Below are 13,362 nucleotides of genomic sequence, written 5' to 3' on the forward strand. Positions count from 1 at the left end.
AGTGTAGCAGAACCAAAAACAGACTGCAACAGAAAGATAATTGGGTACTTGTAGCCACTCAATACAACTGCACCCTAGACATGATGAAGCAGGATCCCGGAGAAGCTGTGGGCTCTTTAAGCCATGTCCTTTGAGCAGAAAATTGTGGTGTCTAGCCAATTGGGCTGAGGGGAATGAGCATTAATGGGACAGGTAGTGGCGGTCCTGAAGCCAATCAAAATTATGACTGATAATTTAATCCCAATCTCTGCTACTTTGGTCATCCCCTTATTTACCCACCTGATACAGAAAACGACGTTCTAAAATGCAGTGAGGTCGTACCAGGCTACCGATTATAGTTGGAAGTTGAAACACTGATCAGGGATCTAATAGAGGAGCTGACAGTTCCCATGCCAGCCTAGGGTAAAGCAAATTGATCCTAAAAATAATTTTAAAACTATCTGACATGTTTGTTTGTATGGTACGTGACAAGCACAAAAAGGGCATGCTCAGTGAAGAAGAGATGCAGGAGTTTAAAATGGAAATTCCCAGCGGCAGTAGCACCACCCAGATGACCAATTTCGAAACACTTGTACCTTTGTGTACTCTTGTGCCTTTGATTCTTGGGATCGGTACCACACAAGTCAGACTAGCGCCTCTAAAATAGTCAAAGACTACCCTGAAAGCTACCTCCAGCCACTGACCCTCTAAATTATTGTGGGCAGAAAGCTAAAATCTGTCCAGAACTCTCCCTAGTGGACCAGCAGCCACTTTCGTGCCGATCTACCAGTGCCCAAAGCAAGAGGGTTTTCTCTGTGATGAGCAACGTTTTCAGCCCTGAGAGAACACAGGCCTATTCACACTTAGTAAAGCAGTTTGCTTTTTTGAATGTCAGTCTGCCCAAATTAGTTTAAATATTGAGTGCAATGCAACCTGAGTGAGGTTCTAGTGCAGCTGCTATATTATTACCAAGAATTGTCCAAGTTTTGGGGAAATTAATTCTAGATCTGTCTGCCTGCCAGTGCCTACTTGTCATAAATCTACTTACCCTCTCCCCGGGTCCATCGTCGGCAGGACCCGGCGTCGGGTTTCCTCTCCCCCTCTGCTCGCCAACACAGATGTGAGCAGAGGCTTTGTGCAGGCATGCCCCCTCTGCTGCCGGCAGAGGCCAGCAGGGAGGAGGACGGGCTCTTAGGTTGCTATGATGACACGTCTCCTTCCTGCTGCTGATAGACGTCGGCAATGAAGGAGTCATGGCAACACGTCTCTCAGTGTGACGTCAATTTGGTGCCAAATTCAAATAATAAAAGCTCATTTTACCCAGTAGTTAGTGCTCAGGTATCAGCTGGATTTTGCCTCTATACCGTTCCTATCCCTATCTACCCCTGTACCAGACCTCCTTTCGTGATTTTGACCAACATACCTTGCAGCCTGCCCCGACCATTTGCTTGTGACCTAACTTCGATATTTGGATTTTCCTTTTGTACCTCGCTCGGACTCTGTGTGTGCGAGTAGCCATTTGCTAATAGGAACCACCAGTTCTCTAGCTCACGGGTCAGCCTTGATACTACTAGGGTGATCACATGCCCCGGGCATTGAAACGCCATTTTTTTTTACACAGAGGAGAGGGGCGCCGAGTGCTCGCTCAATAAGTTTTCAACAACGCTTGGCGCTCCTCAGTCTCCTCCACAAGGCCTCTTGCTCAGAACAACGAGACAGAGGCCTCACGCTCCCACCGCAAGACTTCGGATAGTGATAAAGGGGGGAGAGGGCAAAGATAGTGAGAAAAGGGGGAAGAGGGGTTAGATGGTGAGAAAGAGGGTAGTAAAAATATTGGAATAAAGAGTGAGAATAAGTGACTGAATGAATTAGTGTGTGGATGAATTGTGTGAATGCGTGAGAGAATTAATGAATTAATGTGTGGATGAATTATCTGAATGAGTGAGAGTATGAATTAATGTGTGGATGAATTATCTGAATGAGGTAGAGTATGAATTAATGTGTGGTTGAATTGTCTGAATGAAGTAGAGTATGAGTTAATGTGTGGATGATTTGTTTGAATGGGTGAGAGAATAAATGATTGTGTGAATTATGTGATTGAAAGTGTGAATTAGTGAGTGACTGTAAAGGTGTTTGTGTGTATCATAGATGTATAATCGATTTGTGGAAAGGCAAAGATGGCACAAGCAGGGTGTTTGAGCCTTGGGGACCAAGATGGCACAGGCAGGGTGTTTATGGGACATAGATGGCATAGGCCGGGTTGTTTGGGGACAACGTTGACTCATGCTGAGCTGTTTGGGGACAAAGATTGCAAGTCCTATGTGTGTTATCTGGGTTCTGGTCAGGTTCTATGTGGGCAGTGTGAACACCATGGCTGGCTTTGGGTTGTGCAACCTGTGATCTATGCATGTAATTTAGGGGGTTTTATCTATACCTTTAATGCTGAGTTTTTATGCAAATTCCAATTGATCTTTACCGGCAAAGCTGGGTTTTTGCGTTGTTTTGTTGATCCATATCTGCTATGCTATGTTTCCATACATTACTTATGTATACCTGAAAATACAGGGTTTGTATGTCTTATTCAGTTGATCAATACCTGTAATGCTGTTTTGATGTGATCTATACCTACAATGTTGGGCTTGTGTGTTCTGTTGATCTGTACCTGCAATGCTATGTCTCCATACATTATTATTGTATACTTGCAAATACAGGATTTATGTCTGATTCTATGCCTTCGGTGCTGAGTTCACATGTGAATTTCAATTGATCTATAAATTCAAAGCTGGGTTTGTGTGTTAATGTGTTGATCTATACCTGCTGTGCTATTTTATATATATATATATATATATATATATATATTTATATATGTGCTGTATTGGCTCAGATATAGGCCGCACCCGAATATAGGCCACACCCTAAAAGTTAGGTGCTTTTTTAAAGAAAAAAAATTCTTAGTAAAAAAAAAAAACACTTAGTGCAACAGATATGCTGCCACTCTGCCCCCGCGAGATATGCTGCCACTCTGCCCTACCCAGACATGCTGCCACTCTGCCCTCCCCAGATATGCTGCCACACTCTGCCCCTCCGAGATATGTTGCCACTCTAACCCCCCCGAGATATGCACTCTGCCCCCGAGATGTGACCCCCCCCGAGATATGCTGCCACTCTATCCCCCCCTGAGATATGCTGCCACTCTGCCCCCAAGTGGTCCCCCCTAGACTTACCGGTGCAAACTCCCCGTGGTCTTGCAGGGCCAGCGGGGGACAGCTACGCAGTACGCGTATTCAACTTCCGGTGCTGGCACTTCCGCCGTTGGAAGTGCCGGCAACGAAGATTGTTAGCGTACATCGCGCAGACGTTTAACGGCTGCAGCGATGCAAGCGTTAACAACCTCTCGCTGCTGGCACGTCTGCACGATGTGCTTTAACAATCTCCCTTGCCGGGAATTCCCACGGGGGGAGTCCCGGCAAGGGAGATTGTTAAAGCACATCGTGCAGATGTGCCGCAGCGGGGGCTGTTTACGCACATCGCCGCTGCCGGTGAACGTCTCCACGATGCGCTTAGACAACCTTCCGTGCCGGCACTCCCCCCATTGAAAGTGCTGGCAGGGGAGGCTGTCTCAGCGTATCGGAGAGTAGGATGCAGGTCCCCTGCACCGCTGCGGGGGATCTGTATCCTAACCCTGCTGCCTGCCCGGCGCCCGGAACTGCATGTCCCGGGCATCGGGTGCTAGACCCCGAATATAGGCCACACCCCCACTTTAAAGACTTAAAATGGGGGAAAAAAGTGCGGCCTACATTCGAGCCAATACGGTATACCTGTAAATATAAAGTTTGTATGTCTTATTCAGTTGATCTATACATGCAAGTGCTGTGTTAAGTGTTGGTGATTTGATCTAAACCTTTTTTTGTGCTTCTATTGAAAAAAAGGGATCAGATACAAAGTCCTGAATAGCGATAGGGATTTATTGCAGTGGGAGATAAGTGTGAAGAACCATCTCTGATCTTCACTGTTATTATTATTATTATTATTATTATGTTTATTTGTAAGCTGTTTGAATGTGGCTGCAGCTCCGGCCTTCAAAGAGACGATCCTATAATCTGGCTGGGGCTCTTTATCAGACAGCACAGCCCTGTCTGCCCAGACGGCACCCGCACTACAGGTGGGGGAACCCATTGTATCCCTTAATCCCCTCACCTGATACATCCCCTGTATACCGTTGGGATTTGTGAGGGGATGTGGCTGATGGGATTTGTGAGGGGATGTGGCTGATGGGATTTGTGAGGGGATGTGGCTGATGGGATTTGTGATGGGATGTGGCTGATAGGATTGGGAGTTGGGTTCGGTGCACAGTGAATGGAGATTGTATATTAATTCTGTGTGTTTGTAATAAAGAGAGTTCTGTTTTTAACCTCAAAGCATGATTGAGGGAAGTGCTGGTCTGTGACTGCTTTCTTCGGACAGCCACAGCGTGTCCGCTTACTGGGAGAGGGAAGGAGCCGACGGGCGGATGTGTCCAGTCTGGGGCACAGGACGATCCGTCACAATAAGCATGGGTTACTGGGTTACTGTATGCAGTCAGGCAGCATAACTTTCTTGACAACAGTTGTATTTGATATTTACATTTCTGTTTTTTTTTCTGCTAGATATTACCAGGATTGATCTTGTCTGACATAAAGCCAGCCAAAAGGATGAAATTTAAGACTGTCTGTTATCTATTAGTTCAACTCATGCATTGCCGTAAGATGTTCAAAGCTGAAATCCCTTTCTCAAATGTAATGACCTGTGAGGACGATGACAAGGTATATCTATTGGCATATTTATTGATAAATCAGTATTTAATTGTTCCATGGATGCTTGTTTAAGGGAAAAGTTAGCCACAATACATACATGGTTAGAATTACATATTATTGAATTTATACATTAAAATGACTACATTTTTCAACTCAGATTCAGAGACATTTGTTCACTAACATATGCTACCACATTTAATCACACGAATAGGGCATGTTGATTATTATAGTATACAGTGTTTTGGATAAATATAAACATGATAGGTTATGATATGACAGAACCTATGTTCTGTTATTACGTCGAGCTCCGCCACGGACTATATTTTTTTAAATGATGTAATGGCTGATTGGTATATATCTTCATAGGCGTACAGAGGCCCTTTCTCAGCAGCCATCACTTTGGCTCAAATGGCACATTGTATTAGCTTATCCAAGTAACAGTTTAAAAGGCTAATTGATCATTAGAAAATCATTTTGCAATTATGTCAGCACAGCCTGAAATTTCCTTGTTTTCCTGATATATATATATATATAGAAAGTGAGAGAACTACAACTAAATTCCACACTTGCAGTTTTATATCCCTATGGTTAAAAGTGCTTATTTTACTAATTTCAATTCCTTGTTTACATTGAAATGCAGAGGAGAGCGCTACGAACAGCCTCTGAAAAACTCGGAAATCGGTCATCTTTTTCAGCTACTGTCACGCACAATAATCCTGGAACCAGAGTAAATCGTTACATTAGCCGTTTAATTGAAGCTCGGCAAACTGATTCAGAGATGTCACAGTTGACTTTCATAAGTTTAAAATATAAACAGATCGAACGGGATGAGAAAGTAAGACTTTTTTTCTACAAACAGAGTAAAGATTATTAGTGTGTGTGTTTGCTATTTATCTCGGAAAAAAATTATACCAGGGGGGCTAAGGATCAATTTAAGACCTAAATTTAATCTAATGGATACAGAGTCCCATAGTGTTATACTTTTCCTTCAAACTTATTTAACTAATTAGGGAGAAAGAACAAAAGAGACTTATTCAAATAAATAATGATATTGACAATGAATTACAACAAATTGAACAATTTAACTCTGAATGCAATTCAATGAAATGGAGGATAGACTTAAACAGAAGATGGATTATTTTAAGAACTAAATCATTCAGAGAAAACAAACAAAATTGGATATTTAAAAGAACAAGATCCATTTATTAACAAGATTGAGTGACATATTGTGTACTGACACTGATGATTCTAAGTATTGAGTCCCAAGCAAGAGTGAGGAAAAAAACATTTGTATTCCACAAATATTCGCCCGTTACCATGTTTGTTTCGGGCATGGGTGAATACGGGGTTAATACAGTAACAGTGTCAGGGTCCCGGTTCGCAGTGCTTACCGGGGGTGCCCGCTCGTCCATAGCGGCAGGTCTTGCGTCGCGTCTGGGGCCTCCTCCTATAGACACGTGCGCGCTCAAAGACGGCAGGGAACGCGCCCGAGCAATTTAAAAACTGAGCACTGAGATTAATTCAGTGCTCAGTTATTGTGCCGTTTGGACCTTCGTGCCTTACTTATGTTCCTTGTTGCTCTCCGTGTACCAGACCCGGCTATCCTTATCGTGTGTTGCTCTCCCGTGCACCAGACCCGGCTATCCTTATCATGGTGTTGCTCTCCCGTGTACCAGACCCAGCTATCCTTATAGTGGTGTTGCTCTCCCATGTACCTGGAACCAGAGTAAATCATTACATTAGCCGTTTAATTGAAGCTCGACAAACTGATTCGGAGATGTCACAGTTGACTTTCATAAGTTTAAAATATAAACAGATATGTGTTCCCCGTCAAAGACAACGGGGAATGCGCCCGAGCAATTTAAAAACTGAGCACTGAGATTAATTCAGTGCTCAGTTATTGTGCCGTTTGGACCTTCGTGCCTTACTCCTTATGTTCCTTGTTGCTCTCCGTGTACCAGACCCGGCTATCCTGACAGTGTGTGTTGCTCTCCCGTGCACCAGACCTGGCTATCCTTATCGTGTGTTGCTCTCCCGTGTACCAGACCCGGCTATCCTTATTGTGGTGTTGCTCTCCCGTGTACCAGACCCGGCTACCCTTATTGTGGTGTTGCTCTCCCATGTACCTGGAACCAGAGTAAATCGTTACATTAGCCGTTTAATTGAAGCTTGGCAAACTGATTCTGAGATGTCACAGTTGATAGCCAGTGTGTGTTGCTCTCCCGTGTACCAGACCCAGCTATCCTTATCGTGGTGTTGCTCTCCCACGTACCAGACCCGGCTATCCTTATCGTGGTGTTGCTCTCCCGTGTACCAGACCTGGCTATCCTTATCGTGATGTTGCTCTCCCGTGTACCAGACCCGGCTATCCTTATCGTGGTGTTGCTCTCTCGTGTATCAGACTCGGCTCCTGTACTCCAGTCTTCTACCTGCATATCTGTCATGCCCCATCCAGGCTGCGGAGCTGCATATCCCTGGTTTTCCCTTTTTCGCTAAAATCCGTTCCTGGATTTGCTTGTGTTCTGTTCTGTGCTTCTGATTCCTTGATTCCAGTTCTGCTCTATGCTTCAGCTCCTGTTTCCTTTATAAGGTGTGCCCCCCCCCGTTTTGTTATGTTTGTCTCAGTCTGAAGTCGAAAGGTATGTCCTTCTCTGTTCTGTGTATAGATTCAATGTTCAGTTTCAGCTTTAGTTATTCAGTAGGCAGAGTAGGTTCCTCTCTCCTTTCCCCATGTCCCCGTTAAGATTTCCTATCCTTGCTTAAAGGAGAAGCATCTGAGGATCTCGGCTCCTTACTCCATCCCGTGTTCCTTGCCTTGTTCCCTGTCCTTTGTTGTGTTCTGTACCATGTTTCTGGTTATGTTTCTTGCTCGGTTTCCCTGTTCCTTGCTCTGTCCCCCTTGCTTGCTCTGTTCCCCTTGCTCGCTATGTTTCAGCTGTTACTCTGCTTAGCTTCCATACTCCCAGCCTGCAGCATTGTGCACATGATTCTAGTGCTCATGCCTGCTCCAGGGTGCCTGCAGAACATCACTTTGTTTTGTTCTGGACAACATCCGCTGCTATGTCTGGAGAGTGGTATGTGGCTGCACAACCCTAGGTGCTCAACATCCGTGTGAGTGCATTCGCTCTGCACCAGGTCCTGTGGCTCCGTGTTTGCATGCTGAACTCCTGCATTTCTCCATCTTTGGGAGCTCTGGGTCATAACAGTTGTCTGTATGGACCAGTTCCTCCTAGGGCCCCTTACAAACAGTTAGCAGCAGACCTTTAGCTCCTGGCGTGATCCTACTACTTTAGGTAGGCTAGAGGCAGTGACTTGTATGGGGGGTAAGGAACCAGGGAAATTAGCTAGGAGATATTTACAAAGACGAACACGAAGAAATGAAGATTCTTCATGTTGTCCTTTTTCGTATTTGTGTATGTTTACCCGCTGCCATATTAGTTTATTTGTGTTCATTTTCATGTTCTCCCGAATACAACTGCACAAGTTTCCTTTAGGCCCCAGAAGACTCTGCTGCCATCTTGGCCCTGCGCATGAGCAAAAGTTCTGGATCTTTTGTTTGTCACACGGTCTCATTCTTGTTGAATAAGTAAGACCAAAGTATCCACAGCTCTGGCTATTGTTTTTATAGAGTTACCTTATAGACAGTATACATATCTCATTTAGAAGGTGCTTTTAATAGAAATGCACCCCCCCACTAACCATGAGGTCAGTTTTTTTTATTCTCCATTGACTATGTGGTCTTCTATTATTGTCAGATATGGTTAACAATTATTCCCAATTAAATAACTCTTGTCATCCTCAGTACAATTTATTGTGATGTTGTCTGTTGGATATAGATTAGACTTGGGCACCAGGGGGCTCTTCGTGTTCATCTTCGTGCTCGTCTTCGGGAAAAAAACCAATCTTCGTATTACGCAAATATTCGCCCGTTCCCGTCTTCTCTTCGGGCAAATATTCGTGGGCATTCTTTGTGCTCGTTTTATCTTCGTTTTCTCCCGGTTGCCTAGCAGGGTTTAATACGGGGTTAAGAACACATCGGAGCAGCACCAGCAGATGCTTTGGCGCCATGACGGTACGTGTGTGCGACTCTATTGGTCGCCGGCAGGGGGCTCGTCTGGCATCAACGAATGAATTGCAGAACTGCAATACAGTCGCACACACGTACCTTCATGGTGCTATCCGAGGTGTACACAATATACATTGCCCTAAACTGAGGGCCAAGTTCCTCCGAGCAGTTGTCTTGCCTGAGACCTAGACAAACGCTCCGAGGAACTTGGCCTTATTTATCATACACACACATCCATAGATGTTTAATAAAAGAATAGGGATTTTACATTTTTAAATCGATTTTAGACCACTTTTAAATACATGCCTAACATTTGCTACCTATTTACAATGTGTCAGGGTCCTACCTCAATCCCCCGGTGGCAGCAGAGGTCTCCACCCGATGGTGGAGTCGCAGGACGTCCGGGACTTCGTCCGCGTACCACGCGGCTCCGTTGTAGGCAGCGAATGCCGCACAGGAGAAACGCCACACGTGGAGTGATGGCGGGGAGGCGTGGCCTGTGCCTCCAATAATGAGAAAGTCCTGGCTAGGGGCGGGATGAGTAGTGATTGACATATTGAGGAGGGATGGGTCTCTGTTATTGGTGGGGAGGAGCTGATTTCTAGAGGGCTATTTAAACCCACAGCACCTATGCCTCATTACTTGATTGTTCAAGTCCCTGCATATCTGTTTGCTGATACCTGTTTGAACCTGTTTGCTGATTCCCCTTTTTGGATTTACTGGACTTTTGACCTCGGCTTGTTTATGGACTTTGATATACTTCTCCTATCCTTGACCTCGGCTTGTTTATGGACTTTGATATACTTTTCCTACCCTTGACCTCAGGATTGCTACACGGTACCGTTTATGCCTTTTACTATTGAGTGGAATAAACTTGCTGATATTCCTTATATAGCCTGTTTGCCTCTATTGCATATCTGGTGTCTCACTGCGCTACGCTCCAAACCCTGCATACCTCACACAATGGCATACTTTCCAACAACCCAACTTTTACGGGGCAGGACTGGAAAAAAGCAGGATTGTCCCTAAAAAAGTTGGGTCTGTTGGCAAGTATGCGGATGGAAAAATGTTATAGGGTGAAGTGTGAGTTATAGCGTTAATGCTTGTGAGTGTAGAAGTGAAGGCCAGGGCAAATAACAGGAGGAAAGGTCCTCGTGATTTGTGAATTGTACGTGTGTGTTATGTGTTATGTCACTGTGTTATATGTGTTATGTGTGTGTTATGTTTGGTTGGTTGCGTATCATACGGAAAGAAATGAAATGGAAATGGAAAAGGCGAATGAGTGGGCAAATGGCGACCCACCCACCTGTTTCACCCCAGGGCCACACACTCTTCTTTTCATCCCAGTAGCTAAGAGGATCAACATTAGGCACAGAAGGAACTTCACAGAGGTAAAGTTTGACCATTTCAGCAGTGCTACTCTCCTTTCTGCTGCTAGCTCTGTCAGATGGTCCAACTATACTCCCAAGTGCCTCTTCCCAAAACGCAGCTGCTCCACTCACCTGTGTTATGCTGTTTGTGGCACTGCTGCTGATGCTGCTGCTAGGAGTAGCAGACAACATAATCTCTTCCTCCTCCTGCACCTCTCCCTCCTTGGACAGCATTCCCATTTTACGCTGCCAGTCACGCACCTTTTGAACCAATTGCTCCCGGTAGCTACTGAGAACATTGAATTTCATTGTTAGCTTTCCCTTAATCCTTGGATCGCAAAGGCATGCTAGCATGCGTTTGCGAAGGCATACTTTTAGCAGATCCTTTAGCTTCCTGACTATGGTTGCTACATCAGGATGTAGAGTGCCACCTTGAAAAGCCTCACGGTTTTCAAGGAACACATCCATCTTGCTGCCTAGATGGGAGAACACTGGGATTATCTGGGCCAGGCTGGCAGTGTTTGATCTTAAATTTTCTGTGGCATCCCTGAATGGTTTAAGGACTGCCACTAGCTGGGCGATCACTGTCCAATCATTCCTATTCAATGGAGATGTAATCCCAATATTATGCTCTGAGGCAAGATTGCCCTCTGCTGCTCCAAAATCCTCTCCAGCATCTCTAAAGTGGAGTTCCACCGCGTACTGACATCCTGTCATAGGCAGTGTACGGGAAGACCTGCCCTCTCTTGCTCTTCCCTCAAAAGTTGGCTAGCCTTAACACTATTGTGAAAGTGCCCAGCGATCTTTCTGCAGTGTGACAGAACTACTGCTGCTACATCAGTTCCTTCTGACATAGCTTCCTTGACTACAAGATGGCTGGTGTGAGCTGCACAGCGCACACCAACAATATGACCATCTCGCAGCGCTTTCACCATATTGGCACCTCCGTCAGTTACCACAAAACCAACTTCAACATTGGTGCCCGCCTCTGCTCCAACTCAAAGGCTAAACATTTTCCTCATTGCATGCAGAATATTTTCGGAAGTGTGCTTTTCATCCATCACTTCTGCATGAAGAAGCAATGAACTGACCAATAAGTCGGGTTACTTTATTGGCCTGCTGTTTGGGCATTGACTTCTTGGAGTGGAATGCCCCAAATTCTTCCAGGGTGGGCTGGACATGCAGTGCTCCAACCTGCCTTGGTCTCTGGCTGCCAGCAATAGGTGTTGCTGCTATTGGCTCAGAAGCAGCTGTTGGGGTTTTTCCACTCTCTCTGGAGATAGTACTAGTTGTTGTAGTACCACGGCCACCAGCTATGCTGCCTGCACTATGTTTTCCTTGTGCATCTTTCCCCAATAGCACAGCAATGTGTTGAGTGCTGAGGTGATGCTTCATGCTAGCACTGGTAAAATGCCCAGACACTTTCCCTCTGCTTATTAGCTTCTCACAATGTTTGCACTTTCCATATCGCCCTTCTTCGACATTTTCAAAGTGCTCCCAAATTGGGGCGCGGATAGCCTTGGACTGTGCCTTGGGTGCTGCTTCTATTGCCCTGGGTGGATGAACAGTGGCAGAACTAGTGGTGGTGGCACTGGTGGTACCAGTACTGGCCATAGTGGGACTGCTAATTGCTATTACTCTAGCAGATTTGGTGATGATCGTAGCGGAGAAGGTGGAGTCTCAGGGAAAAAATTGCGCACTAGTCATTTGTACACTGCTCCCTGAGGAATCTGATTTCTGACCACTTATCTCCTCTACTTCCTCTGGCTCATAGTTCTTCATTAGCCAGATCAAATGGAATTCCTGCTAGGCTGGAGCTAAGACTGATATCATGACTAGTAGTGCGAGCAGGAAGAACAGACCCTAACTCTGCACTTGGCCTTGTTTTGCTTAGTACAGTTGTCGACGCACAGTCAATCTTTCTTAAAAAGATTAGAAAATAAAATGTAACAGCAAAACAGTTAGCTTCACTGCTTGCTCAACAAAAACACACAGCACTTATGCGGCTGCACTCACTAGCCCAACAAGTTCACTTCACTGATGGACTGAGGTGAGCAAAACAAATGAAATTAAATTAAATACTAATTAAGAAAAATTGACTTGGTCTCTTGCTGCTGCTAACACAAAGCACAAACTAAAGAGCTGCAGCACCAGTACTAATAAGATTAGCTTAACTATAAAAGTATTAAATTATTAACTAAGTAAGTTATTAATAATTAGGGTTTATTAATTATTATTAATAAAATGAATTATCAAATTCTAGATTGATCTTAAAGGTAGTAGTGGACTGGTTAATCTTTATGTGGGATAAATTATTAACCCTTCTACCTGACAGACTGTCTCAAGCAAAATAAGCTAGTAATATATTATAGCTTCTATTATAGATTCTTCGTGTTTGTGCGTCTTCGTCTACGTTTTACCGGCACTGTATTCTGTTCTACGTTTCTTCAGAACGAACAAAAAACACTGACTCTTCGTGTTCGTTTTCATGTTCGCCCGAAGACGAATGCTCAAGTCTAATATAGATCATCTTAAAAAACATATCCATTATAACATGCAAACAATGTTGTATATCCAAAAGTATACCAATGTATTGCTTCAAAAACAACCAAAATGTGTTATGAGGATGTCAATGCCTATAAACAATGTTATGTATCCAAAAGTCATGTGACTTCTGCGATCGGTACAGTCATGCGATCACTGTGTTGACAATAACCAGGTTATTGTGAGTTTTTTTCCACCCTCAAAGATTTCAGTTTGTTTTGCTATTGAATTGTTCACGTTATAGGTCACATTAAAGGTGGAAAAAGTTCTGACATGATTTATCTTTGTCTTATTCTTTAACATCACAAGAACCTTGCATTTTAACAGTGTTTTTTTTTTAATTATTATTATTTTTTTTTTAATAACAAAACATCTTAATAGAACCCACAAACATAAAACAAAAAGGGAGGAAAGAGAAAAAAAACCAAATAAATAAATACAATTAAAATACAAATTAAATAATAAAAAAATAATAATAATAAAGTGTGGTCTAGGGGGAATTTGGTTGAATGCTTCTTTCTTTTATAGTTATTTTTATATGGTTCACAATATTATTCTTTTAATATCCTTTTACATTACGGGTTTGGTTTACTTTCTTATTTCTTCTTTT

The 13,362-nt window shown here is 43.9% G+C and overlaps 1 protein-coding gene across 1 annotated transcript in view; it reads left to right on the forward strand.

The window, feature by feature from the left end:
* ADCY1 (adenylate cyclase 1) overlaps nucleotides 1–13,362 on the forward strand; it is an 854,652-nt gene that overhangs the window by 394,410 nt on the left and 446,880 nt on the right. Inside the window, exons 8-9 of the mRNA XM_053467783.1 lie at nucleotides 4,626–4,781; nucleotides 5,413–5,607. Coding sequence (XP_053323758.1) covers nucleotides 4,626–4,781; nucleotides 5,413–5,607 — 351 coding nt within the window. The remainder of the gene's footprint in view (nucleotides 1–4,625; nucleotides 4,782–5,412; nucleotides 5,608–13,362) is intronic.

Source organism: Spea bombifrons, chromosome 5 (assembly GCF_027358695.1).
Source record: "Spea bombifrons isolate aSpeBom1 chromosome 5, aSpeBom1.2.pri, whole genome shotgun sequence".
NCBI classification, from domain to species: domain Eukaryota; kingdom Metazoa; phylum Chordata; class Amphibia; order Anura; family Pelobatidae; genus Spea; species Spea bombifrons.